Genomic DNA, 27247 nt, shown 5'->3' with positions numbered 1-27247 from the left:
TATGAGGTACACATCACTGGCTTAATGTTTGGTTTATTAAAAACATCACTGAAGATCATCTTCAGGCTCCACTGAACCCCCTGTGATTCTTGTGCTGAGAGAGGGAGAACAAGAGAGAGAGAAAGGGTTAGACAAACCTACACATCTGTAAAGATTTATCCAGGTCATGGTTATCCAAGAAAAGGTGAATCGGGAGCATCTGGACGTTTCAGTCCAGTTGCTCTCAATTCAACCTTTCTTGTAAACAGCTACAGGTTTGATTGAGAAGTTATGGATTGTTAAATTTTGGAACTTTATTAACAGCTTTTGCTGCTGATGTTGCAGTCACTAGATAGTTTGTTAGTTAGTGAATGTTTTTATTTTTTCAAACAGTTCTCACATACAGGAACTCTGACGATGATGTGATATGAATTTGTACAAAGTAATTATGTAATTAGAGTAAACATATCCAGTAAGAATTGAGTGTTCACCAATATGGTGCATTCAGCCACTATGATGCATTAATGTAGGTAAATAAACCTGAATTGTTGCATGGAAAATAAAGAAAATGATAAAACATTTTAAGTAGGATATATAAATGGTATATTATAATAGGCATTTACAATCGTGTTGTTTTCTATCTCACCATGGTCCACTCAGTACTCTTTAGCATCACTGCCCCTCCACCTCGCAGAGTCTACTGCTCTAATATAATTAATGAAGATTGTTTTTATAATATGCTAGTATACTACTTTTAGGGTTAGGGATAACCCCCCCCCACCAAATAAATAAATAACGTTTTGCTGTTCTGCACTTTGTCACAGTGTCCTCCCTTGCTGCTTTGTAACCTAATTAGCAATAAATCCGTTTTGGATTTGTGATTTTCTGAACAGTGTGGCTCAGTGATGTCTTTTAATAGTTTTTGGACAACAATGGAGCTCTATAGCACAAAGGAATACAATATATCAGACTTAGTACACACACACACACACACACACACACACATACAATATCTTTTACTAGATCAATTCATTGTTGGTTTCGGACTGCACATTTGATTTTTTGATGAGACAAAAAGATAGAATATGACTGAATGCGGCTGGGATTAAAAGACCACAGACATCTGATGGGCCCATTCAACAGTAATACAAAACACACAAACACAATGAGATTAAATGATTGATTTCATTTAAATCAGGAGCCAACACACAGAAACATCAATAATACTGATCCCGGTAAAGCAGTACCACTGACGTGAAGTGGGAGAATCCCTCTGCTGGATGAATATAATGCAGCAATGTGTGTTTCAGTGCTGCAGGGCAGGGAGAATGGTTCCCATGCAGGGTCCGAAGCCCACCCTGTATCCATCTGCTTGACAATAACCTAGACAGAGGAAGAGATGGGACTTCAATTGGTAAGTATTTTGGGGCATTGATTGTTTTTATCATGAGTCAACAATAGAGAGATGGCAACACAATAAGGGTACAGAGATGGGGAATGACATGCAACAAATAGGGGTATTGCACCGAGCTATCCGCAAAACTGCCTTGAATTGTCGAGCTAGCACATGCATGTGTTTTTCCACTGCACCACACAGTTTGTCCTAGTCACAACCTTGATACAAAGCAGTATCACAGCACCATGGCTATCCCCAGGTGTGATGCTCTAGTGGAAACGCATGTCATTACATCTCGGTTTGGCATGGCAAGGGGTTGCTAAAAGCGGACCACCCCGGGCTCACGGAAAAACCCCAATAAGTCCCCAGTCAGATTTAAAACAGGGTCAGAACATAAAAAAACATATTGTCTTCACCCGCAATCCTTTAAAATTTTTAATGTAACGCAGTAATGTTTACTCAGAATACATTTTAACTAACTACTTACTTTTATCTCAGTGCATTTTTACTTTGACTTGAGTAAGATTTCTCTAAAGTAACTGCTTTTATTTGAGCAAAATATTCTTTTACTCTTTCCATCCCTGCTGTTACTACATCATTTTACCTGTGATGGTGACTTCATCTCCGTCCTCCAGGAAGGTTCTGGTTTCTCCTCCTCCCAGATTGATGCTCTTAGACCCCCTCCACGACAGCTCCAGCATGGAACCAAAACTCTCTGGATCCTGTTGAGATATATAGATTATGTGCTGGCAATAATACATTATCTAAATTGATGCTGAGAAGATTAAAGCCCCTATGGGTATATATTTTATAGGATCACATTGAATTCCTTGAATTAATCAGATGGCATAAGAAAAACAAAAACGGAAAACAGAGGCTACAAAGAGCTTTACAAGACAAAGAAAAAGGAAAGAGTAGTTAAAAGAGAAACACTATACAAAATAAACTAGGGATCCACAGTTTTTATTCAGTGGGGCTTTAATTCATACTAAATATTCATCATTCAACACTGTAAGCATGAAATGTCAGGTATGACTTAACCATAACGCCTCAGGGCAGTCTTGTACCATGTCCAATAGAATATGTGTTCACATACACAGATACACAATTAAAAAACAAATCCGTCTTAATTAGCATTTATCAAGTACTGAGCAAACCGTACGCGCAGACACTCACAGGGCCACTGATAGTACCAGAAGCCAGCAGGTCTCCTGGTCTGACATTGCAGCCGTTGACTGTATGATGGATGAGTTGCTGCTTCATGGTCCAGTACATGTACTAGACAGAGAGATTGAGATAAAGATGAAATAATTTAAGTGATGAGAGACAAAAGTTGACCAAAAAAAAAGATAAAACAGGTACAGCCCCAATTTCACAACCTACCCAGTCCTCAACTTAGGGACTGTAGGAAAGTTAGAGTGGCAAGAAACATTCAAATTTTTCTTTGAACCCATGTGAGCAGCCATTTGCAGAGCCGGGGTCAGAGAGGAGCAGAGCATTCAAACTAAAATGCACTTTTGTGCTGCTTACATATTGGGGTGGAATGGTGGAAATGTTTTTATTAATGAAACCCATTTCAATATGCATTCTCCTGTAGCCTTTTCTCATTTCATATCATCCCTGCTGATTGAACACACATGGAGGCATGATTTAGTCTTCCCTTTTTTGTGTCTTTTGTTTGGGGAAGTAAATTTCACAAAAACAAAGGGTATCACTGGGAGTGATGTTGTCAGATACCGTGTGATCCTGTCGATGGCAAAGAGAAGCATCTTGTGAACGTTGTTTGATGGGTGTAAATGTCACAAAGGAATATGTTGCAGCCGGTTCATGGCTGAAGCCAAACGACACGCATTCCAACAAAAAATGTTTGTATCTACTAGTCATAAAATAATTGAAAATAGTGCCCAGGTTTAAAGATACAGAAAGTATCCTTTAATTTCATAGACCGAAAAAGTGGATCACATCACTCCAGTTTTAAGGTCTTTACACTAGCTTCCTGTCTGTCTAAGAATTTATTTCAAAATACTCCTGTTGATTTATAAAGCACTAAATGCTTTAGGGTCAGAATACATTTCTGATCTTCTTCTTCGTTATGAACCATCCAGAACTCAAACTATGCTCCATATATCTGGAACAAACTCCCAGAAAACTGCAGGTCTGCTGAAACTGTCATTTCTTTTAAATCAAGACTGAAGTCATTTCTGTTTACCACTGCCTTTCATTAAATCAAATTTAAGGCTATTTATTAATAACCTACACTGCATTGTAACTTTTACTGTCCTGTATTTCACCCTTTTAAAAACTGTATTTCAATGTTTTTGTTTATTTCCCTATAATGCTTTTATGTTTTATCTAAAGCTATTTGAATTGACTTGTTGTGCTAAACAAATAAACGTGCCTTGCCTAATAATGAATATAATCATTAGTTGCAGCCATACTGTTATATTTCAATACTACAAACAACTCCCTTTGCTTAGTGCCTCCAAAATGTCCTATCTAAATGAATTATTAATGCAATTCTTTATTTTTTTATTGTCGTATGTCTATGTTTATATTGTTTGGTGTAATCTCTGTTGTTGTCTGTGTTACTATGGTGTTAATGTTTGCTTATTATACTTTCAAGTCATCAGTGACATTTTCATAGCTGCCTGCTTTGTTTCCTGTTACTAAATGTTGTATCTACAAGGTCATACAGGCTTAAAAAAGAAATAGATTAGCCCCACTTATAGAAGACCATGATCACAAAGTCCAAGCTACATGATGTCACTGTACCAAATACTATGTGAGCGACCTGTACCAAAACCTCACTATACTACACAGACAGGAGTTGAGGACGGCATCATCTTCCTGCTCAACCGCACCTACACCCACCTGGACAAGCCGGCGAGCACTGTGAGGGTCGTGTTTTTTGACTCCTCCAGGACTTTCAACACCATCCGGCCAGCCCTGCTGGGTGAGAAGCTGACCCTCGTGTCCTGGATTGTTGACTACCTGACTAGCAGACCACAGTATGTGCGCCTGCAACACTGTGTGTCAGACAGCGTGGTCAGTAACAACGGGGCCCCGCAGGGGACGTCCTCTCTCCCTTCCTCTTCACCACAGACTTCAGCTACCACACAGAGTCCTACCATCTTCAGAAGTTTTCTGATGACTCTGCTGTGGTTGGATGTATCAGCAGGGTGACTGGATAAACTGGACTGGGCCAAGAACACTCAAGCCCTCTACAGCAGGGGTCCCAACCCCCGGGCCGCGGACCAGTACCGGTCCGTGGGTCATGAGACTGAACGATGCTTTATTTTGAAAAATGACTGGATTCTCTCCGTTATATCCATCTATGACTCCACAAGCTAGCAAAATGAGTAAAAAACAAACGTCTCTGGAAAGTTTCTTTGCGAAGGGGAAACGGCCCAGTGAGGAGACAGAAGAAGAGCCTACGACTTCCAAGAAAAAGAAAGCTGCATTTAACAGACAATACCAGGAGTCCTACTTGAAATATGGATTTATCGAACAGGTGATATACACGCACCAAGCCCGCTCTGCATAATATGTGGTAACCAGCTCTCTAATGAGGCAATGAAGCTTTCAAAACTGCTTCGCCACTCGGAGACCAAGCACCCCGGATTAAAAGACAAGCCTTTCGATTATTTTGAAAGAAAAAAGTGTGAACAGAATAGAAGCAATTACTGAGGGCCACCACATCAATAAATGCGAGTGCACTGAGAGCATCATACTTGGTGGCTAACCATATTGCTAAGGCTAAGAAGCCATTCACTATTGGTGAAGAATTGATCCTTCCTGCCACAAAAGACATTTGCCCGTGAACTTCTAGGAGACGCTGCGGTTAAAAAGATAGAACAGGTGCATCTTTTGGCTAGCACCGTCACTTGGCGCATTGACGAAATAGCAGAGGACATTGAAACACAATTGTTGCAGAGGATAAATACATCACCGTGGTACACACTCCAGGTTGACGAGTCTACAGATATTGACAACAAGGCAATACTACTTGTTTATGTGCGATATCTTTATCAGGAGGATGTGCATGAGGATATGTTATGTAGGGCTGAAACGATTCATTGATTAAATTGATAAAATCGATTCATAAAATGCTTCCTGTCGCACACCGCTTTACGCTGTGAACGCGACGTGATTATGATGGAGCTGTTTGCAAAGTGGGGGAAGAGAGAGAAAACAGCGATGGACAAAAAATAAAGTGTCCAAAGTATGGGATTATTTCAAGATAAAGAAAACAACAACTCTGTAATGTTACCCTCCGTCCACCGTAAAACTAAACTTTTGTGTGTCAGTGGGAGAGGGTGGTGTGATACTTGTTAAAGCCAAACTGGATTTGTGGGGACGGTGCGTGAACAGAGGTATATTTGACATGTTTCCAACATTGGCGGAGATTTTGGAAGAGACTGAGCCCGAGCCTTTTTTCTCCCAGCTGGGGCACGATCACCTGTCTTCACTTTTAAAAGAGTTTGAATGCTACTTCCCAACCACAAAAGACCCACAAACTGCCAAGGAACGGATTTGCGACCCATTTGTCAACAAACCAGGTGAATCCAGCATGTCTGTGCAAGAAGAAGATGCTGCTGGAGATCACAAATGACGGTGGCCTTAAAAGTATGTTCGAGACAACAACTCTGCCGGTGTTCTGGATAAAAATCATGGCAGAATACCCTGTTGTTGGCGCGATGTTACGAGGACGCTGCTAATAAAGTTGCGAGTAGGCCTACACCTTGGATTCATGTTTATTATTATATTTAAAAAATACCCCAGTTTTTATGCCGGTCGTATCATTTTATTTTGTTGTATTTATCCGCCACACCTTAAACCGTGAAAATATTGTCTGATATTAAACCGGTCCGTGGCGCAAAAAAGGTTGGGGACCACTGCTCTACAGGAAGGGTCAAAGCTGTCACTATTTTCTGAGAAGGCTGAGGTCCTTCAACATCTGCAGGACGATGCTGAGGATGTTTTATGTGTCTGTGGTGGCCAATGCCATCCTGTTTGCTGTTGCATGATGGGGCAGCAGGCTGAGGGCTGAGAGAGGTTAGGTCTGACTGTTGTTCGTTATGAAAAGATGAATGCGCGTTTGTTTGCTTGCCAAACTTGTGGTGGTCAATTAACATAATCATTTACGTCCTGCTGGCTGCCATCACGTTAATTATTATTGTTGACTGCAAACAATTTACAGGTTTAGTGTTGATCCTGTGACATTAGTTTTATTTACACTGGGTTTGAGAGTTTGTGAGGTGTGTTGACTTACAGTATTTAATAAGCTGTCATTAATTGCATTGCACATCACATGGTTGTGCTCTGTAAGTGAAAAACAGGTTACAGTTACAGAATTCCTTAGAGCCATGCAGTTTTATAAGCAGCCTGGATTGAACACAGCAGGTGATCTAACATTCGTAATAACCACGAGTGACTTCAGGCTTGACTTAGCTCAAAGACTTGAGACTTGACTTGGACTCTAGCTCAGAGACTTGACTTGGACTCTAGCTCAGAGACTTGAGACTTGACTTGAACTCTAGCTCAGAGACTTGAGACTTGACTTGGACTCTAGCTCAGAGACTTGAGACTTGACTTGAACTCTAGCTCAAAGACTTGAGACTTGACTTGGACTCTAGCTCAGAGACTTGAGACTTGACTTGGACTCTAGCTCAAAGACTTGAGACTTGAGTTGGACTGTAGCTCAGAGACTTGAGACTTGACTTGAACTCTAGCTCAAAGACTTGAGACTTGACTTGGACTCTAGCTCAGAGACTTGAGACTTGACTTGGACTCTAGGTCAAAGACTTGAGACTTGACTTGGACTCTAGCTCAGAGACTTGAGACTTGACTTGGACTCTAGGTCAAAGACTTGAGACTTGACTTGGACTCTAGCTCAGAGACTTGAGACCTATCTTGAACTCTAGCTCAAAGACTTGAGACTTGACTTGGATTCTAGCTCAGAGACTTGAGACTTGACTTGGACTCTAGGTCAAAGACTTGAGACTTGACTTAGACTCTAGCTCAGAGACTTGTGACCATCTCTGGCGGACGCTAACAGCCTCAACAAACTGATCCACAAGGCCAGTGACGTTGTGGGGGTGGAGTTGGACTCTCTGTCAGTGGTGTCAGAGAGGAGAATGCTGTCCAAACTACATGTCATCTTGGACAATGTCTCCCACCCACTCCATGACGTGTTGCTCAAACACAGGGGTATCTGTGGTTCAGGAGGTAGAGCAGGTTGCCCGTTAATCGGAAGGTAAGTGGTTCAAGCCCCCAGGCTGCATGTTGAAGTGTCTTTGGGCAAGATACTGAACCCCGAATTTCCTCTGGTGGTTGTTCTGCCAGTGTATGAATGTGTGTGAGTGTTAGTTTCCATTTAAGCACAGACGCTTTATTGTGGATCTGGCTCAGCACACAAGGGACTTACCTTAAAGTTTGACTTGCAGATGGTTGCTGCCTCTACCATTTCCCTCCCTTAAAAAGCAAAAAGTTAAAAGTTACTTAAATTGAAACATACAATCACTTCTTAGCATATTACAGTAATCTTGACACACGGCAGTGGGCTAAACAAAAATTTAATTAAGGCTTTGTACATCACGACATGTACAATATCATTCAGTTATTGTGGAAAGTAACTAGATATACTTTATATATATATATTTACTTAAGTTCAATCTTGAGATACTTTGACACTTAGATCTTTATTGGCAAAACATTTGCAACATTAAGCAATGCCATTAGTTCTGCTATGAGATAATTGATATATACAATTTATAAGCTCCTCCTGGTCCTCCTAATGGCATTTGCAAGAATCCACCGTGCCTAAATGAAAACTCAGAGCACTCTCTTTGCAAACACAGTGTCTGACAAACAACCAGCAGCAATGAAAGAAGTTCTCAACGCTCCTTTGCCAACAACAGCGTATAGTAAAAAACGTGTGAACAAGGACTTTTTATTGTTTTCTGGAGGTGTGCATCATTTCCCTTTAATAATACAAATCTTCTCTATTTGCCATTTGCTCATAAACAAATATAGTTGAAATGAATATCATAACACTCCTTATGTCCTTGTTTATATGAACTGTAGTTTGAATTCCTAAAACCCATGCCTTTTACATTTTTCATGTTCTACATGGGATAGGTGAGTCTCCTGCAGAAATATGTATATTATACTTTTTTCCAATTTTTTTATGATCTTCTCTCTCTGCCCTTCTGTATTTAGACCATTCACTTTTAGTGACAGTATCTTCAGACTGCTACACACCATGGTGTTTCACTACTGTCTGTAAATCTTTTCCCAAGCAGTTCAAAAGTAGACAACTGTGAAAAAATGTATAATCTAAATGGGACTTCCGTACAGGGACCTTTCTTCTCTTCCCCCCTGTCCCTGTTGGTCCTTTCAGTATACCCATTAAACAGTGTTCATCTCTTGTGCAGCGTTAACTCCATGGATTTGTATTTTTAGGAACCTTTTGCCATCTTGATATCCTGGCATTTTTTGTGTTTCAGTCAGGTAGTCATGGTCAAACTGCATTCACTTGTCTCCACCTGTATTTTCTGTCACACTCTTTAGAATCATCTCCTTGGATTCAAACCGAACTAAATTTACCACTATTGATCTTGGGGTACCACGTGAACTTGGTTTTGTGTGAGGGCTCTGTGGGTGTGTTGGATCTGTAGGTTAGCTCCTTCAGGTTGCTCCACTTCTGTTTATGAATTGGTTCAGATAGTATAGAATATTACTTCTCTGTGATCTCACTTTAAGGTCAGTTAGTCTGTCTTGCATCTGCCATGTCTGGTTTATTATCCTCACCAGCGAGTCATTTGCCTCTACGTTCCACTCCTCCGCCCCCCTGCTGTGCACGCCTGGGTGTGACGATGTCTTTTTTCATCTCAGTCTCATGTCTCTGCTATTGTTAGCTAGTTGTATTGGTCCATTCGGTTCTATAACATTTGTATATCCAGTTAAATAGGTTACATGGGCTTATTTCTACCAACTTGAGTGAGGTAGCAATTGAAATTGAAAGTCTTTTTTTCTGCAGCCTCTACTCCAAGACATTTGAGTAACATTTTGTGCATTTTATTCCACTACATTTAACTGACTGTTGTAATTACTTGTGACTCTGCAGATTAAGATTTTAAAAACCTAGTACACAATGAAACCATTGCAGTTGATTGGATTGTAGTCACCTTTATGTACAGTACCTTTTAGTGACACAAACAGGTTAATGTTGAAAGTGTAAGCATCGTGGTGTTGTAGGTAGGGGAGGGGCTCTGGATCCTGCAGAAAGGGGAGAAACAAACAAAATTAACACTAAAAATGTGGCCACAGGAGGATCTAGTGTTTACTACACAAAGAGAAACATTTATTTTCTTAATTCCGGCTGAAGCCATGTACTGCACGGATTCTGAACTTTCTGTACCTACTAGTCATTTCAACACCAAAATATGTGAAAATAGGGTCCAGGTTTAAAAATGCAATTATCCTTTAAAGGCTCATAGGGCAGAGCTGTTTTGCAGGCTGTGACGTACAGGCATAGAGCATTGACATGCGTGTGCACATCATACTTCTTGCCTTGATAAAGTTTGACAGAGATTTTGCAGAACTTCATTGTAGTAGGTGTATCGAGTTTCTCTCCCAATCATGCCATTGGACTACAAAACCAGTGGCAAACCACATCTCCCATTCTTTAGGTGTAATGGCGTAGGGTTAATCCTCATCAAGGGTTCCCCTCCATGTCTTTGGATGAAAATATTACATAGAGTCACAGAGAATTATGGACATGACATTTGCCAGAAGGCAAAGTAAAAGGTTGTTTATTTGTCATTATATAGCACAAGGCTTTACACGTATACTCCCCAAACATTGCATTTTTAAAAATTGTATCTGGGGAGAATGTTAACAGCAGCAACCAGATGATAATAGTATTTCATTTTCACGATAAACAGTCTGACATTTGTGAAAAAGAGTCCATCTTGACTGTGTTTGAACACCAAGCATCATCAATGTAAAACACAGAGTCCACTTCCTCTCATCTTGCTAGAGTCTTGTGCTGAAAGCTCGGAAGGTGTACTAGTAAAACAACTTGCTTTTATTTATGACAAAACTAATGACTGTATGACCAAAACTAATGACTGTATGTACAAAACTAATGACTGTATGACCAAAACTAATGACTGTATGACCAAAACTAATGACTGTATGACCAAAACTAATGACTGTATGACCTAAACTAATGACTGTATGACCAAAACTAATGACTGTATGTACAAAACTAATGACTGTATGACCAAAACTAATGACTGTACGTACAAAACTAATGACTGTATGTACAAAACTAATGACTGTATGTACAAAACTAATGACTGTACGTACAAAACTAATGACTGTACGTACAAAACTAATGACTGTATGTACAAAACTAATGACTGTATGACCAAAACTAATGACTGTATGTACAAAACTAATGACTGTATGACCAAAACTAATGACTGTATGACCAAAACTAATGACTGTATGTACAAAACTAATGACTGTATGACCAAAACTAATGACTGTATGTACAAAACTAATGACTGTATGACCAAAACTAATGACTGTATGTACAAAACTAATGACTGTATGACCAAAACTAATGACTGTATGTACAAAACTAATGACTGTATGACCAAAACTAATGACTGTATGTACAAAACTAATGACTGTATGACCAAAACTAATGACTGTATGACCAAAACTAATGACAGTATGTACAAAACTAATGACTGTATGTACAAAACTAATGACTGTATGCCATGTAAAAGCCAAAGGTCTCCATTACAAAAGTCATTCTGTAAGCACAAATAAAGTAATGCCTGCAAGCAGTTTAGGTGGGCAGTTATTCGAAGGAGTTCCACATCATGGTCTTGTGAATCAATGCAGAATTGAACAGGGGACTTGGGATTCGGGGTCACCATTGGAGGTTTCCAATGGTTTGCCAGAACTAATTGCGGCCATTCTAGTTAATGCTTGTGAGCCCACCAGATGTGGCCACAGCGCGTCCCAGATGGGGACGAATACGCAGCGGGTCTATTTTGATGGAAGCCGCGTCAAGCAGCACAGAGCAGATCGAACTGGTCAGGAAGTTAGACACAGAACGGCACAGAAAATCCAATCATTTAAAAAAAATACAACACCCTGTGCGGCCTTCCGATCATAAAACAAGATTAAACAAAAAGAAAGAAGACAAGAAGAAGACCGCTCCTGGAACACATCTGAGACGCTTCCACTGAAAGTTGAAGCTGGGCAGAGGATGAAACAAAAGCGTAGCGCAGAAGTAAAGCAACCCAGCTGTACTCAGTGGACTTTACGGGTGAGCTGTGACCCTTGTACTAACCTGGATGGGGTTGGGCTCTGCAAAGGGTAACAGCGCCTCCATGGGGACAACCCAAGGCGAGATGGTTGTCCCAAAGTTCTTGCCCAGGAAAGGACCTAGAGGTACATACTCCCACGCCTGGATGTCCCTGGCTGAGAATGAACAAGTGGCAGGTTATGGTCCAGCAACAGTAATTAGCAACTATAAGGCAATAACAGGCAGTCCAAAAAGTTTGGTATCACAGGACAAAAAATAGCATCTAAACTACCAGGAGACGAAGTAATGTGGTGACATACACCTTTCATGAATTTTTCATTACTTGCAGATACAAAGGATTCTGGGAGGTAGAGCGGGTTAGCCGTTAATCGGAAGGTCGGCGGTTCAGTCCTGGCTCCCCCTGGTTGCAAGTCGAAGTGTCCTTGGGCAAGATACTGAACCCCGAATTGCCCCTGGCGGCTATTCCGCCAGTGTATGAGTGAGTGTGAATGTTAGTTTCCGTTTGAGCACTTAGGCTCAGTGTATGAATGTGTGTGACTGGTGAATGCAGATGTAGTGTAAAAGCGCTTTGAGTGGTCGAAAAGACTAGAAAGGCGCTATACAAGTACGGAGCATTTACATTTTACATTTACATTACAGATTGCTAGACGAACATGGAAATGTTTTAATCAAAATCTGTTCCTATAGGCAAGGAAGTGTCAGGTACAATTTCTCAATCATAACATTTGGATTATAAGGAAGTACAGGATTAGGACCCAGGCTCGTGACAACAAAAAAACTTGAGTTGCATAATCTTTGATGCTTATGTGTATAGCAGCAAATACACAAGGACTGCCACAAATATATAATTTATAATTCCAGTTTCAATTCAGTGAATCAAGAAATTTACATACTATATTCCTTTTTATTTAAACCAGGAGATACTGAAACACTCATGAATATTATGCTTTGTTCACTCTTAGACAGTGGTGAAAGATGTATAAAGATCTTTTACTGAAGTAAAACCAATACTATAACAATGTCCAAATGCTCTGTTACAAGTTTAAGTCCTGCGTTAAAGATCTTAAATAAAAGTTAATAAGTGTATTATCAGCTATATTTAAAGGTTTATTAATGAGTAATTAGCATTTTATTGTTCAAGATTGCATCGGTAGGGCCCTATGAATCCGTGATGCAGGAATTGCAGACAGAATCGCAGAATTTGGGATACTAATACGGGATTAACTCTCAAAATCGCGAAATCTGCCAGAATGTTGATGCAATTTATAAAAATCTGGGTTGTCCCTACCATTATAAGTGTTTTTGCCCACCAAACAAACAGAAAAACTATGTCGCCATGTTTTGGTGTTTACAGGCACTGCTTCTGTCCTCTGTCAGTGTTCAGTGAAGGGGGAGCTTAGTGGCTCCTCCACATACACACACATACCACATCGGCAGATCGGAAACTTGAACTTGTGTATTTTGTCACTTTGTGGAAGGAGTCATATATTCTGAAAGAAATTAAAAAGTTACTTCCAGTAAATGCATTCATTGTGAATTGTCCCCTATTAAATAATATTATATTATTTTAATATCCTTCTGTTGCAATACCCTACATTTATTGTACCTTTCCATATTTCTATATGCATATTTTCATGATACATTCAATTCATTGATATGATTCAACATTTAATATTTTCATACTGAATTGTTGAAATTGTATTCATCCTCAGCACAATTACATACTTCCTGAGGACAAAAAATGCTTAACACAGAATTGGGGAAAAATTCAACAGAATCGAATTTCAGTCACAACTGGTCATGAAGAGGCTAATGTTACTGTTGGGCAGTCCAGTCTCTAACAGTGCAAAAATCACAATCTTATAAAGTTCGCAATAACTGGCTCTTAAAAACCTTATTTTCTTAAAACAAGCAGGGGACAATCTGTTGCTAATTCAAATGAACATGTCTAAGGAAATGACTATACCTTGAAACAAGAAAGTTTCTGCACAAGAATTATGAAAACTGAAACTTGATTTTAGGAAATACTTAAAAGAAACATTTTTACGATGAAAACGCTGAAATATTGTTACTGCTCTGGTGGACTTTCTCATATGGGAAAAACAAGGTAGTAATAGTATTTTCCTCTCAAATATGGTAGAAGTATGAAGTAGCAGAAATGGACATACATAACTTTGATATCATACATAACTTTGGTATCATCATGACTTTCTGTTGGCACTAGTGTCTATTGCGCATGATTGCACAGCAGAGTGGTTTAATGACGTGGAGCAACAGCAGAACCCCCGTAATTCTGGTAGTTGCATAGCTGTACTATGCTGCGCCAAAGAAAGTCTCTTTGCTCAGTGTGTTCATCTGACTCGGATCATTAGTGAGAGTAATATAGTAAATGTAACTAGATACTTTTATCACCCAGTAATAAGTAAAGTAATATTATTACTTTTTAAGGAGTAATAAGAAACTAGTAACTTATTACAATTTTTGAGTAACTGTTAGATTTTTTTTTTATTAGATTCACAGAGAGCTTATAATCTAAGCAATAAGGTTACATCTCTCAGGTGTGACGGGATGTCACAGGGTTTTGACGTAATTTTTGGGCCTACATGGAACTTTCCATGCAGGCTTTGGTAAGCTTCACTGTTAACCACTGCTCACCCCCTTAGGTCCTGCTGGTGCTTTGCTCTTTCATTAGCACCACTCTGTAGCGTCACTTTGATATGGGCTTGCTATCCTTTGCCAGCATCCAATCACAAGAAACGAGTACTAGCCAATCACAGCACAGTAGCGAACGAGACGAGAAAAAAGCGCTGTAAGTGACAGGCTGTGTGGGCACTGCAGCGGTGTGTGTATCAGCTTGCTGTCGGGGAGGAGAGAAGCGCATTTTCCGGATCGATACTGTAGAAAATGAATATTAAAACCGTTTGATAGCCTGGAAGAATTTGTTTGTTTTCAACCTGTCTGTTCCTAATATAACATTTTATTCATCAACTATACTGCTGCTTGGGGATGCAGAGACACTGCTGAGAAACACTCATGAACAGTCCTAAGCAGTGTTGGGCAGTAACGCGTTATATATTATTTAATATTACTTTTCCCAGTAACTAAGTAGTGTAACTAATTACTTTTCTGAAATGGTAATATTATTACTAGTTACTAAGGCAAGTAACACTGAGTTACTCGTTACTGAACGCACCGTCCTTGACTTAAATCCACGACTGTGTGGCAGCTCAGCGGCACCGGACTTTGTTGTTCATGTCCACTGACAGCCAAAACTAAAGGAAGAATGGAGAACGAGGGAGAGAGGCGTTCTTACCACAGCTGGAAGTAGCTGCTCCATTATTGTGTCACAGTCTAAGATGCAAAGAACATTGTCGTCTATTGTAAACTCTGTGCGACCAGCAAAAAGCTTTCAGTGCGAACATTTCTACATCTGATTTATTGAAGTATCTGCTCACAGCTTACAGAAAGAAACTCTTGGTCTGTCACTGCTTGGACTCTTCGGGAGAGAGTGGCTTTAACGTAGAGTTTTGTTACTACTGAAGACTGCTCTTATAAACAGGCTACATGTGCAGAAAAACAGCTGTTTAAAAGTTTTTTTATTTCAGCCGCTGGTGTTAAGAAACATTAGGTCTAGGCTATGCTCTGTAAACACTATACTCCTTTCTGCTGTTATGGATATGATGTTAGAGAGGAGAGACTACTTTGTTTGGGGGTGAAGTAGGGAAAGCAGTGTTTCCCATAATCAGCCTATAATTTGGATAATTATCAACGCGGACCGCCATATTGATTTTCCAAATTCTTACTAGGCATATTTAAAATCCTATTTGATTGAGGAGCTGTATTGAGGAGCATATATTGTGCAGCACCTCCTGGCTCGCTCGCTCCCTCTCTCTCTCTCTCTCTCTCTCTCGTGAACACCGCTGCACAAACCTGTCCAACGTTAGAAACGTTAGAATCAGAGGCCAAAGTGTGTGAGCATGCGAGCTTACAGCAGCAGACACAAAACACAACGTCAGATGTCTGAAATGTTGTTATGAGATGTGTAAAAATATTTTCGGTTCATTTTGAGACTATTGTAGTGAACAACGGTGTGGATTTGTGCATTTTACATTGAATAAATTTGGAGCTACCCTAAATTCCTTTCTCCTCCTCAGAGAAGAAGGGGAGGGGTCAAAGTTGCTTTCTCTAAGTGCTAGCCCGACCATAAAACTGGCACCTTTTTGATTCCGAAGCTGATAACCTGACTGTTAAACTGACAAAGGGACATGAACCAGACATTGGCATTTCCCTGAACAGCCTATCAAAACTGGCCCCCCACACATGTTTCCGTGGCAACTGACGTTATTCTTCTGTTTTATTCTGTTTTATTACCACATCAAAGGGATACTCCTTGTCTCACCTAGGTGTGACATGGTCCAGACACCAAACTTTGAATGGCTAAGGACTGCAGTCTCCAAAGACTCAAAACATTTAATTAAATCTTTAGTTACCTGATTACGTTTGCCTCTATTTGAGTAGTTATGTTAACTGTTGTTGCTATCTGTTGTTGATATTAGTGCTGAAAAGAAAGTTACTTGTGCAGTGTTTTTATTTTCAGCAAGACACTCCTTCATCTAATGTAATCCAAGCTTTCCTCATGTAACCTGAGCTCCCCCAAGTGGGCGAAATAAGTATTACATGCCCTCGTCGGAAATGCCGTTAAGTGTATAAATATCCTGACCCTCTGGACGCTTCGGCACGCACGTGGCATGCCTCGCCAGGCAACGCCCGGACTCGGCCAGCGAGACAGGCCTTTTGTTCGCCTGAAGCTACACACCTGAAGTGCCGCGACATCGATCTGCCTTCAGTTTGTTTTATTTTCTTTATTTCTTTTGTTTGTTAAAGTTATCAGTCCGTTAAGTTACACTGGACTAATTCAGGAACGACCAAGTTCCATTTTAAGCCTTTTTCGTCGAGCCAACTTCACCGAGGTCAGACCAAGCCACGTGGTCTCCCCAGCTACATCAAGGAAACCTGAAAACAGCCGAATTGCCAGACGGAGGAGGCGTTTTCAATCAGACACGGAGAACCCCGGAGAATCCCTAGCAAAAAGCCAGGATCGGGCATCTAGAGTGGGACCCGTGCAACAGGCCAAAAGCAGGCTGTCGACAAGCAGTAAGACTTAACACACGTTCTGTGATCAGATGTCCATTTTAACTCCTAAACTATAGCATTAGTTTACTTTCATTAGCTCTTCTATGCCGTATGAGTCAAATGCTTCCCACAATCGAACCTCCAGGCTCATTGTTCAGCAAATGTTTATGTTCCCTGTATCCAACCATCTTTTTATCACCTTAGTTAGAGAATAAATTCACTGTAATATAATCAAGAGCTGTGTGTGTTGCCTATTTCTAGTTCCTGCCAAGAGAATTGACCCTTAGATATGAGACTGACTGACTGATTTAAGATAATTGAGCGATTATTAACTAACTGATCACTAGTAATAATTGTATAATTATTCAAAACTACCTAGAGGTCCGGAGACTCTAGGATTATAACAACTCCGGTGGTGCCCTGAAACGAGGAAAATTTAGATTTTATTAATCTTCAATTATGAATTCATAATTGGGTATCAATTCTCATAAATTTATTGAAATGCATAACTAAAAATATTTAGGTCTGCTACACTATGGAGGAGCAAATTAGACTATGGTGGGCCGCCATGGTCTCGTTAATCAATGGGAAACACTGTTATATTATTTACAACCATGAGCAAGCACTTGCTTGACAATGGCAATGAAAACTAACTTTTAACAGGCAAAAACCTCAAGCAGAATCTAGACTCAGGGTGGGCGGCCTTCTGCCTCAAGTACCCCAAGAAGAAACAAAATTTTTTTACATTTTCTGATAATAGATGTCATATTTTGCTGTAATGCTGATTTGTATCTACTTCTGCTGGCAGAGTTGGCAGGCTTCAGTGGGACTGAGGCAGTGGTAAAGAGGTGTTATTAGAGACAATGACAGAGAGCATCGGCACCATGCATGATCTCTCTAGAGGTTTCTATCTAAATCAATGATACATATTCCCACTCGTGTCTTCACGACTCACTGCCAGTTTGTGCTGTTGATTTGGCCAATTGATTTGGTCAATTGATCAGCTTCATCACAGAACACAAAACTGTGCTGATATGAACATCATACTGCATGTTAAACACCTGCTTACCAGGACATTTTGGTTGGTTTTATAATATTTTCTAGGGATTTCCATGATTGGAAAGGCATATCACATAATCCCGGGTTTGCCAGGAAGTATAGGAGACCACAAAACCATCTACAAACACATACAAGAAGAATACTGTTAGGGAGATGTGTAGTGCAGAGATTCTTACCGCTCCAGTCATTCATGAGTACCATGCCAAAGATGTGTTCATGGGCTTTCTTCATGGGAATGGGCTCCCCCAGCTGATTCCCCCCCCCAACAAAGAAGGCCTTATCAAAGTAAAGAAGACATATCACAGCAATGAAACACTGATGTCTGCTATTGTGCAATATTGAATATCACAAAGACCAATAAAAAGTAACAGAGAAGGGTAACACAGGTCTTTCTCTTAGGCAACTCAGATGTTGAAATGAACTTATTTCTATCTATTCAAACATTAGAGAAACATGATTAGATTAAGTAAACACTGTAATCACCATCTCCAGCTCAATGTCCAACTGCTTAGACGGGCCAAACACAGGAGGTTTTGCTAAAAGAAATGAAAAGGCAAATGTGGTTATCATCAGCTTTAATAGGCTCAACTTAATATTGTTGAAAAACTGTTCACATTGTAACATCAATGGGATTTGCTTCACATTTTGAGGCAAAACACTTGTTCATACAAAGTAAACCTTTAAATTTAAGGCTTAAAGCTGAATTCACTGATTTCTTTGGCAGCTTTAGGGAAGTAGAACAAGCAGTAAACACAACAATGTCATGCAGTATTATAACCAGGGCCAGGTAAACCTGCTTGAGGGCCATGCTGGAAATTTGCTGCTGGAAAACTACCTTACTCCAGTTTTTTTTTGTGGTAATATGAGCAAACACAAGTGAATGTGGGAATATACAACATATACAGACACACAACTAAAATAATGATTTGAAACTTACAACAAAAGGGGCAAAAAAACAAATGTCTTGAAACTCAGTTTTGAAAGGGAACCTCTTTAAGATAGGGATTCTGTGTTTTTATGGTAGACATGTTAGGAAACAGTTGCCCATTTAAGCCCTGGATCTACTTGCTTTTAACTAAGCGTTTGCATATGCGTAGTTGCCACGCGTATCCTGAGTTCCTTTGGAGCATAGGTTGTGCACATCTCCAGGAATTAACGCTACGCATCCGCGAGATGCGGTTTAGCACATGGGGGCAGTATGTCGATCTGACCGGCAGGTCAGCAGCAATCTCCTGTTCAACACCAGCCCAGGTGGTGGCGGTATGCAGTTGGTTTGCCAATCACCATTAAACCCAAAAGAAAAAGAAGGTCAGCAGCAGACTTAAAAAAAGGAGATTTATGGCCTGATGATTACAGTAAAACTCCTGGAGCTAGTCTGCAATTATCAAGATCGTTATGACGTCTCATTAAAATCACAACCTGCTCGAGTGTCGCTATGTTTGGTTTGTTTGCGATGTGCAAATTGAGGTGGTCAAAGAAGATAATCCGGTGTCTGCGAGGGATGAACCGGTCCTGGCCTGCCCCGTAGTACTCCAAAAGTCACTTTTCTTTTAGCTCCGTTTGGTCTCCACCATACCTACCAACATTAAGGTTTGAAAATACAGTTTTTTTATGGCAGCGGTTCAGTCCAACTTAAATTTGCAGGTGTATTTAGATGTTTTAGGTGGCCTGTGCAGCCCTTTGGAGTGGGTTGTGTGTTGCAGTAACAGGTGGATTAAAATTGTAGTGTGTGGACTGTGTTTCTACGGAAGAGGATTAGGGAAAAATGTTGATGATGAAATAGGATGAATCGCCTCCCAAATAAAAAGAAGACGCTGTGCGCATTTACACACAAAGTACAGCAGCATAATGTGTTGTAACGCACGTTACAGAGATTGTAACGGGTATAATATTACCGATTTTTAGTATTAGTATAGTATTGCGTTATATTACTGCGTTACAGCAATGGCACAACATGGCGGCGCAACATGGCGATGTCCATGTAAGGGGGTGCCCGCAGTTCTGTAGATATAAATGGCTCATTCTAATGTAATAAAAACATAATGTTTTATTATGTAAGGTCTTTATACACCACTGAAAACATAGTAATGGATCTTATATTGCATTTCTGTCAATACATCCTCTGAAATATTACACACTGAACATTTAAAGTCAGATTTCTGACTTTAGAGTTTTCGTGTAATGTGTCCATGGAGTGGCAGCAAAGTTCAATGCTTCGCCATGAAACAGAAGTTGTAAGTGTAGCGTACATGCTTAAATCTCAACCAGTTTTCACATACACAAATCACACGTTCATCCCAAGATGCACAAAAAAGCTTCCATCAGCCGTTACCTAAATCCAAAAGGTTGTCAGCCATTTTGAAATTATTGCCGTGCAGTCTAAAAGCATTGACGATGAAAAGTTGTGCTATCTGTGAGTTTTTGTCAGTGGGCATGTCCCTGACGTGGCGTCAAAAATCCATGATTTGCCATAAAATAAGAAGGCATTATAACTCCAGTGTACATGCTCAAATCTGTGCCAAACTTTATACATTTGTCTGAACATATACCAACATGCACTCAGTGTCATAGCACTACCTACTGGAAACAGGAAGTAAGCCCTGTGTGGCCTTATTTCATTTCATTTTCACAGTGTGGTCCACACTTGATGTACTGCTACACAAAGTATAATTACCGGGTGTTCACTAGCGCCACACGGAGGACAAAGGAAGTGATGTTTAACTCTAAAACCTGTGACAATTCAGAGCTGCGTCTCAGATTTCTCAGAATTTTAAAGTCAGAACTCAAATGCATTTTTCATATGTGCCCTAAATCCTCTTCCGTATGTTTCATAGACAGTAGGTAGCTGTTTTTTGCCTTAAAGCTCTAAAATCCACTGTACACTAGCTGCCCAGCACTAATCAGCAGAGTAATCTTTTCACAGTGCACTCTCTTAGTAACTGTTGAAACGAAAGTCACATTTTAAAACCTTGCATCTGTAAAATCTCATGTACTTAGCAACTAAGAAACACTATAACTTGCTACAAGGATAAAGCATTTTCTATTATATATATTCATTGTTATTTTTTAAGCCCAATAGGTTGGAGATTGCTCTTAACCCATCACACCTGGCACATTGCATCCGTCTGCAACCATACAGTATATGAGTGTCATGTCCTGATCATCCATTTTAGATCAGTGTAGAGTTAGAAAGAAGCACACTTACCAGAACCCTGCAACCCACTCCTTATCTTTACTTGAGGCTCTAGAGGCACAAGACACCTAATTATCCAACTCAACTGTCTGCAGTCAAGTTGCATTGTTTGTAATGTAGGCACCAGGTTTTGGCAGGGAAAAAAATGAAAAAATAACCATATCTCTGATTCTTGTTCTTGTTTTTGTTAGCGAGGATGTAATCAGCAGTCTTGAAGTTTGGAACAAACAATTCATCCTACATGATGAGCAACATTTTAAATTTAAGTGACAATAAATAAATGATTTGAATGATACAGCCCAACACTGGTGAATACAAGAGTCTTACTCTGGTCAGGTCTCATTTGGCCTGAAGGACGGCGGATGGGGGTCCCAGAAACAATCACCGATGATGCTCTACCATGGTATCCCACTGGAAGCCTCAACCTGCATAAAACAATGCAGAAGTTAGCACAAGTGTCCACAGTGGGAAAATAAATTTCAGATTGTGCTGCAGTGCCGATCCCTTAGTTATGCTGCTATAGGCCTAGACCGCCGGGGGATTTCCTATGATGCACTGAGCTCCTCTTTCCTCTACTTTCTCTCCCTCTGTATGCAACCTCATCCCATTATTGCATGTTACTAACTCAACTTGTCCCCTTTCCGGTAGTCTTGTGCTTTCTCGTCCCTCTCCTCTCTCCTCCTATCACTTGCTGCAGGTGTTTCTGGATTTGGAGCTGTGGAGTCTGGATCTGTGGTTGCAAGTCTCCTGCTGCCCCCGTGTTCCTGCTCGACACCCTCTGCTACAATTTCTGTTACTAGTCCTATTGTTATTATTGTAATTATAATCATTAACATTACGATTGTTATCATTAACACTACTAAAAAGCTGTACCATTATTTATTCAGTCTATAGCAACATCACCTTTAATGTCTGTACCTCTGTGTGGATATTGTGTACGCTCTCCCTCCCCTCTCTCTCTCCTTCCATCACTCTCTCTCTCTCTCTCTCCTTCACCCCAACCGGTCGAGGCAGATGGCCGCCCACCCTGAGCCATGGTTCTGCTCGAGGTTTCTGCCTCTTAAAAGAAAGTTTTTCCTTGCCTCTGTCGCCTAGTGCTGCTCTTGGTGGGAACTGTTGGGCTTCTGTAAATAGCATCATAGAGTACGGTCTAGACCTGCTCTTTTATGAAAAGCGTTGTGAGATAACTGTTGTTGTCATTTGGTGCTATATAAATAAAATTGAATTGAATTGAATTGAATTTAAAGTATTTAAAAGAAATCCTTGTGAGCCAAAACCTCAGACATCCCCCTGTTCTCAATGCTCTGTTTTGAACTACTAACAGCTCGGTATAATTGTCATCCCAAGCCAGATTTCCATATATGGTCATTTGCTCCAGGCACAGAATGGCAGTATGAAATTAATTGTTCTTTTGTAATGTATTTGTAGATTTGGCAATATTTTTGTTTTACATACATGCCAATAAAGCTGAATTGAATTGAATTGAATGATCACCACCCACAAAGGAACATGCAGCCCCATCCCTGCAGCAACCTGGTAAACACATAAGACAATGGCCAATCAGAAGACAGTGGGCTTTTGAGGGGGGTCTCAAGAGACAGTAAGCATCTACAGCTTGTTTCAGACAGATGCTGAAATGAGGACCTACATGAAGAGCCAGTATAAGACAGAAAATTCTTATTTTTGAACTTTGAATCATGCAAAGCTGCCATATAGGAGTCATAGAACTACAATATAGGACTGGAAATGTAGTATAATAGGTCTCCTTTAACCAGAGTGCAGAGTGTCAAAGGTAGACTGACATGCCCCATCCACCTTAGCATTCCTCCCACAATAGCCCGAGTAGAAATGAAGGCTGTCTGTGCTGTGTGATGTTCCCAGGGCTCTGCTGCAGTGTTTAAACTCTGATGCTCTGAAACCAATTAGAGAAACCTTGTAGTGTCCCTCCACAAACTGTTCACTGTTTGCAGACAGCCTTGAACAGTTAGTTTCAAGCAATGTCTCAGTGGGTCTATATCAAGGCTTCTCCGTGAGCACTTCTGTTCATTCTATCTACAGTTGTAAGTGTCTCCTGCTGGCATGAATGAGTGTGTACCAGTTTGGCATCAGAGCATTCTCCTTCCCCCGGAACATGATGCCAACGTTGGTGGCATGATCTCTGGAGGAGTAGAAGTCGGTGTAGTCACCTGGGAAAATCAGAGAGGAGAGTTTATAAGAGGTGCAGGCTGAAATATTCACATCTATTGCCTAGCTGTTTTTAGTGAGGTCAACCAGCACAAACCTGACTGAATAAGCCAAATCCTAAGTATTATGTATTTCTATTACTTAGGATTTGGCTAGGTTGTTAAACAACTCCCCCTGGTGCTCAAATCCACAATGCATGCTATTCCCTGTTTCATTGTGTCTTCCATTAATCTAACATAAAAAAGTATGCATTATTAATAAGTTACACCTGCTAAAACGTACAATTGGTTTAACTGATAAAGACTGACAAAGAGATCATTTACACCATATGACCAAAGGTATATGGACACCACTGTCGACATACTTTTGTGTACTTTTGGTCTGGGTCTGTTTTTCCTGGTTTGGGCCTCTGTTCCAATCAAAGGTAAATCTTAAAGTTACAGCATACGCTGATATTTTGGACAGTAGTGTTCTAAAAGTTCCCAAAGGACTAAACTGGGATTTTGAAAAAACAAGGGGGGAGCATGCCCTGTCCCAGGAGAAATTACACCCTTGGCAGCCGGTAACATTAACACACAGTGACATGTAATATGTCAAAAAAGGTGAGACATCTTTTGAAATGGAAAGCCCCATTGTTTCAAACAAATGTATTATTCAGTAAGTGCGATGGGACATTTGTTTTGGAGAGGATACCAAGCATGGGGTCACATCTCAGGGTGGACGCAACCCTATGGTCTGCAGACCATGGTGGAAAGGCCTTTAATTAAACAAACAGCTATCATAACAGGAGTTTTAACCCTCAGGAGGGGCTCACCGATGTCTGCAGGAAGGTGCATGGTGGCTGTACTCTGATGGACAAATGCTCTGCAGAGACAAGGACAGAAAGATGAAAAACCTCAGATGAATTAACCTGTCTCATACAAAGACCTAGAATCAGCCAGCAAATTGGATGTGCAATCTGAAGGCAGTGATGAAAAGTTGTGCTATCTGTGAGTTTTCTTTGAAGTGTGTGTCCGTGGCACCTTCAGTGTACATGCTCAGATCTGAACTAAAATTAACATGTTAAATAACAGTCCTGCCCTGAACTTATCTACAAGCCAAAATTCACTCAATGTCATAGCACCATCTACTGGCAACAGGAAGTACGCTATTTGTGACAAAAATCTTTTGATTTAACATTTAGCATTTCACAGCGCAGTCCACACTTAATGTTGTGGTACACAACATATATTTGCGAGTGTTCTCTAGCGCCACATAGGGGACACAGGAAGTGATGTTTAACTCCTCTGTGATGGTCCAAAAAAATTATTCAGAGCCGCATCTCCCTACCTCCGGCCACTGCACAGACTAACCAGGTAAGTGACTAGTGAATTGTTTTTGTACTGTATTTTTATAACATGTTACGTTCTACAGGAAATATGTGATCAGTGAAATTGCAATTTCCATCAGGAATGGATGACATTGATAAAAATATCAAGCAGTGAAATAAAGTGTTAGCAAATGCTAAGCCACACACGGCAGAAAAGTTTTGCTGCAAAGCTCTTCAATGCTACAGACTTTTAAGCTTATGCAGAACTTCTGACAACACCCAGTCAGTGAGGTCACAGAAGGTGGTTGGCTAATATAAATGACCTGCTGTGACTGATTGGGGGTGAGACCAGAACATGCCCACACAAAGCAGTAGCCTGATGAACATTATGTAAGCCTGCGTTCCATGCAGACTTCTGCATCTGCAGACTGTACACAGACTGACCTGCTCCGAAGGCTGACATCATCTCTCAGTGTGCTCTCACTGGCTGACAGCAACACCTGCAAGGTTTGTCTGGCCTCCCTCCAGGCCTCATAACCAAGAGCCATGAAAGCATTCAGTGTGGGCTTGTAGGGAAACACAGATAACAATTAAATAATGATACATAAAGCAACCCTTCTTCATCAGCTGACATATTTTAGAATGCAAAATGACTGAAAGTATTTGGCTAGACCACAAACCATGACCTGATAATCTAGAATATTTTGCAATTTTTTGCAGTACAAAGGTTACTGTAAATGTGCATAGCAATGTAGTTGCTGTGATCAATCAAAGCATAGTTTTGAACAATGCATACTATATATGTGTACTTGTGTATATGTGTAGTTTTTTCATTGCTCTACAGCTCAGATTTAGTAAGTCTGTCTGCACTCAAGTGTATTTGCAGCTGCAATTTGACCAAGTCGCTTGGTAGCATTAAAATTCTGCTCACACATTCATGCATTAGTGATAATAATCCAACATAATAATATATAATAAAAAAGCTAAGAGTGGTCTTGAGACTACGTTTATGTTTGGTACCTTCAGTACATTATATTGATACATCTGTACTTCTATTTGAATAACATTTTTAAATGCAAGACTTTTTCTTGTAACTGAGAATTTTCAGTACAGGATCTGCCAGTGGCTTCTTCACTAGATTGTGAGTCCATTAGGTACTGGAACTGTTCTGTATGCCCCTGACACATACCCCTTCACTCAACCCTTTCACCCAAGAGCCTCTGAACCTCTGTCACAAATATAGTTTAAGTGGCAGAAACATTAAGACTAGAAAAATGGGACTCCCTGGACATACCTTTGAATGGTCATTTTATCATGCTAGAATATGACAGGACCTGTAGTATGATAGTACTACTAGTTTGCTACTATGATATTGCACAGTACACAGTACTGATTCATGTCAGACAGGTAAATGTTATTGTGCCTCTCCTCTGATTAGTGATTGTACTTACCTGGTCAAAGACATCCTGATGTCTGGACATCACAGGCCCTCGAAACAGAGACTTTATCACACTGAGGTCCAGTATCTGGTCTCCGATGGCAACACCAATGCGATTTTGTTTGGGCTGGAGAGATAAAACACACTTTCACTCACTCTGACTTAACTACAGATGATGTGCAGTACAATTCCACTACCCTGCATCAATATAGTAGTTTTAAATGTTCTTTCAAGTTTTTTCTTTCAACATTTCATCCAGCAAGCCACAAGGTAACCTCAATCATTTGAACCAGATTATTTTGCATTTGCAGTTATACAATTCTGTACTCTTCCTTTAATATTTTTTGCATAACTTTATGGCATTCTATTAACGCAGTTTGACTGGGATTTGTACTGGCTGTAGTATATTGGGGTCTCATGATGACAGTGGAACTGCATGGGATCTTCAGTGCACTCATAAACTGCCTCACACATTTCAACACTCTTAGCACAAATCCCTCAGTACACAGTTCAAAGTTGATTCTGTTCTGATTTTGTCTTTTTTTTTTTTGGATATTACAAACAGACCTTCCTAAATCTGTCTTGACAACATTCCACAATGTCAGTGAAAAGTGCTGGTTTATCTATTTGTAAACCTAGTAGAAAAAAGCAAACTGCACTTACATTATCTGGTGTGGAGAATATTCCATAAGGAAGGTTGTGGAAAGAGAAATCGGACGTTGCGTCTACTTTTATGAAAGACATCTTGTTTTTGGTAGTGGAATTCCACTCAACTTTACTGAGTTACTGAGAGACTGAGCAGCAACAGTAATAGCTTCCAGATGTTTAACTTTGTACAGGCCCGCCTCCCAATGCACGGCCAATCGCATGCTGCCTATAGTATCCACCCACCTCTGGAAGTTAATGCAAACCAGCCTGGTAAATGACTAAGCAAATTTGTAGTCCAGGTACTGATTAGCCCCATCACTTTGGATAAGGGAGAGAAAAGGGAAGATCCTAAAATGCTAAATGTAACAGCAGTTTAATGAGGGAAAGACACAATTCAAAACATTCAAAAAGGGAAGATGGAGTCCAGCAATAGTGTAGAAATAATAAAAAGGAAACAGAAAGGGGAGGAGGTATACTATGCTATAAAAGGTGCTCTTTTTGTTCAGCTTGAAGCGGCTGCGCCCTCAGTCAGTGACAAGTGCTGTAATGTATATCAA

General features: G+C 40.3%; 1 protein-coding gene across 4 annotated transcripts; it reads right to left on the bottom strand.

Annotated features, from left to right (window-relative positions):
- fah (fumarylacetoacetate hydrolase (fumarylacetoacetase)) lies at positions 1–26863 on the bottom strand. 4 transcript variants are annotated; one of them, XM_038693239.1, is made up of 15 exons: positions 26706–26863; positions 26056–26169; positions 25049–25170; positions 24110–24159; positions 23207–23297; positions 21439–21536; positions 18402–18454; positions 18095–18194; positions 11751–11881; positions 9565–9655; positions 7803–7849; positions 2552–2653; positions 1980–2097; positions 1234–1362; positions 1–94 (listed from the first exon to the last, which is right to left on the bottom strand). In XM_038693239.1, exons 1-14 carry the CDS (start codon positions 26784–26786, stop codon positions 1286–1288), a joined length of 1275 nt encoding a protein of 424 aa, XP_038549167.1. In that variant the 5' UTR covers positions 26787–26863; the 3' UTR covers positions 1–94; positions 1234–1285. The 4 variants fall into 4 exon arrangements, with proteins under 4 accessions (XP_038549167.1, XP_038549165.1, XP_038549169.1 ...); XM_038693237.1 differs by having other exon boundaries at positions 16–94; positions 1227–1362; XM_038693241.1 differs by having other exon boundaries at positions 16–94; positions 1227–1362; positions 9580–9655.
- Between the last annotated feature and the right edge of the window lie 384 nt (positions 26864–27247).

This window comes from Micropterus salmoides, unplaced genomic scaffold (genome assembly GCF_014851395.1).
Source record: "Micropterus salmoides isolate LMB-PRFRI ecotype aquatic unplaced genomic scaffold, ASM1485139v1 Ms_hic_scaffold_3, whole genome shotgun sequence".
NCBI classification, from domain to species: domain Eukaryota; kingdom Metazoa; phylum Chordata; class Actinopteri; order Centrarchiformes; family Centrarchidae; genus Micropterus; species Micropterus salmoides.
This window is presented reverse-complemented; position numbering and strand designations above follow the sequence as displayed.

What these genes read in the sequence shown, in the direction of transcription:
- fah (XM_038693239.1), bottom strand. Translation starts at nt 26,786, where the DNA reads ATGTCTTTCATAAAAGTAGACGCAACGTCCGATTTCTCTTTCCACAAC. An exon ending in CCAAATGAGACCTGACCAGA is followed by an intron (nt 18,455 to 21,438) that starts GTAAGACTCTTG and finishes CATTTCTTTTAG; the next exon opens with CAAAACCTCCTGTGTTTGGC. An exon ending in AGATGAAGTCACCATCACAG is followed by an intron (nt 1,363 to 1,979) that starts GTAAAATGATGT and finishes TCCTCTGTCTAG; the next exon opens with GTTATTGTCAAGCAGATGGA.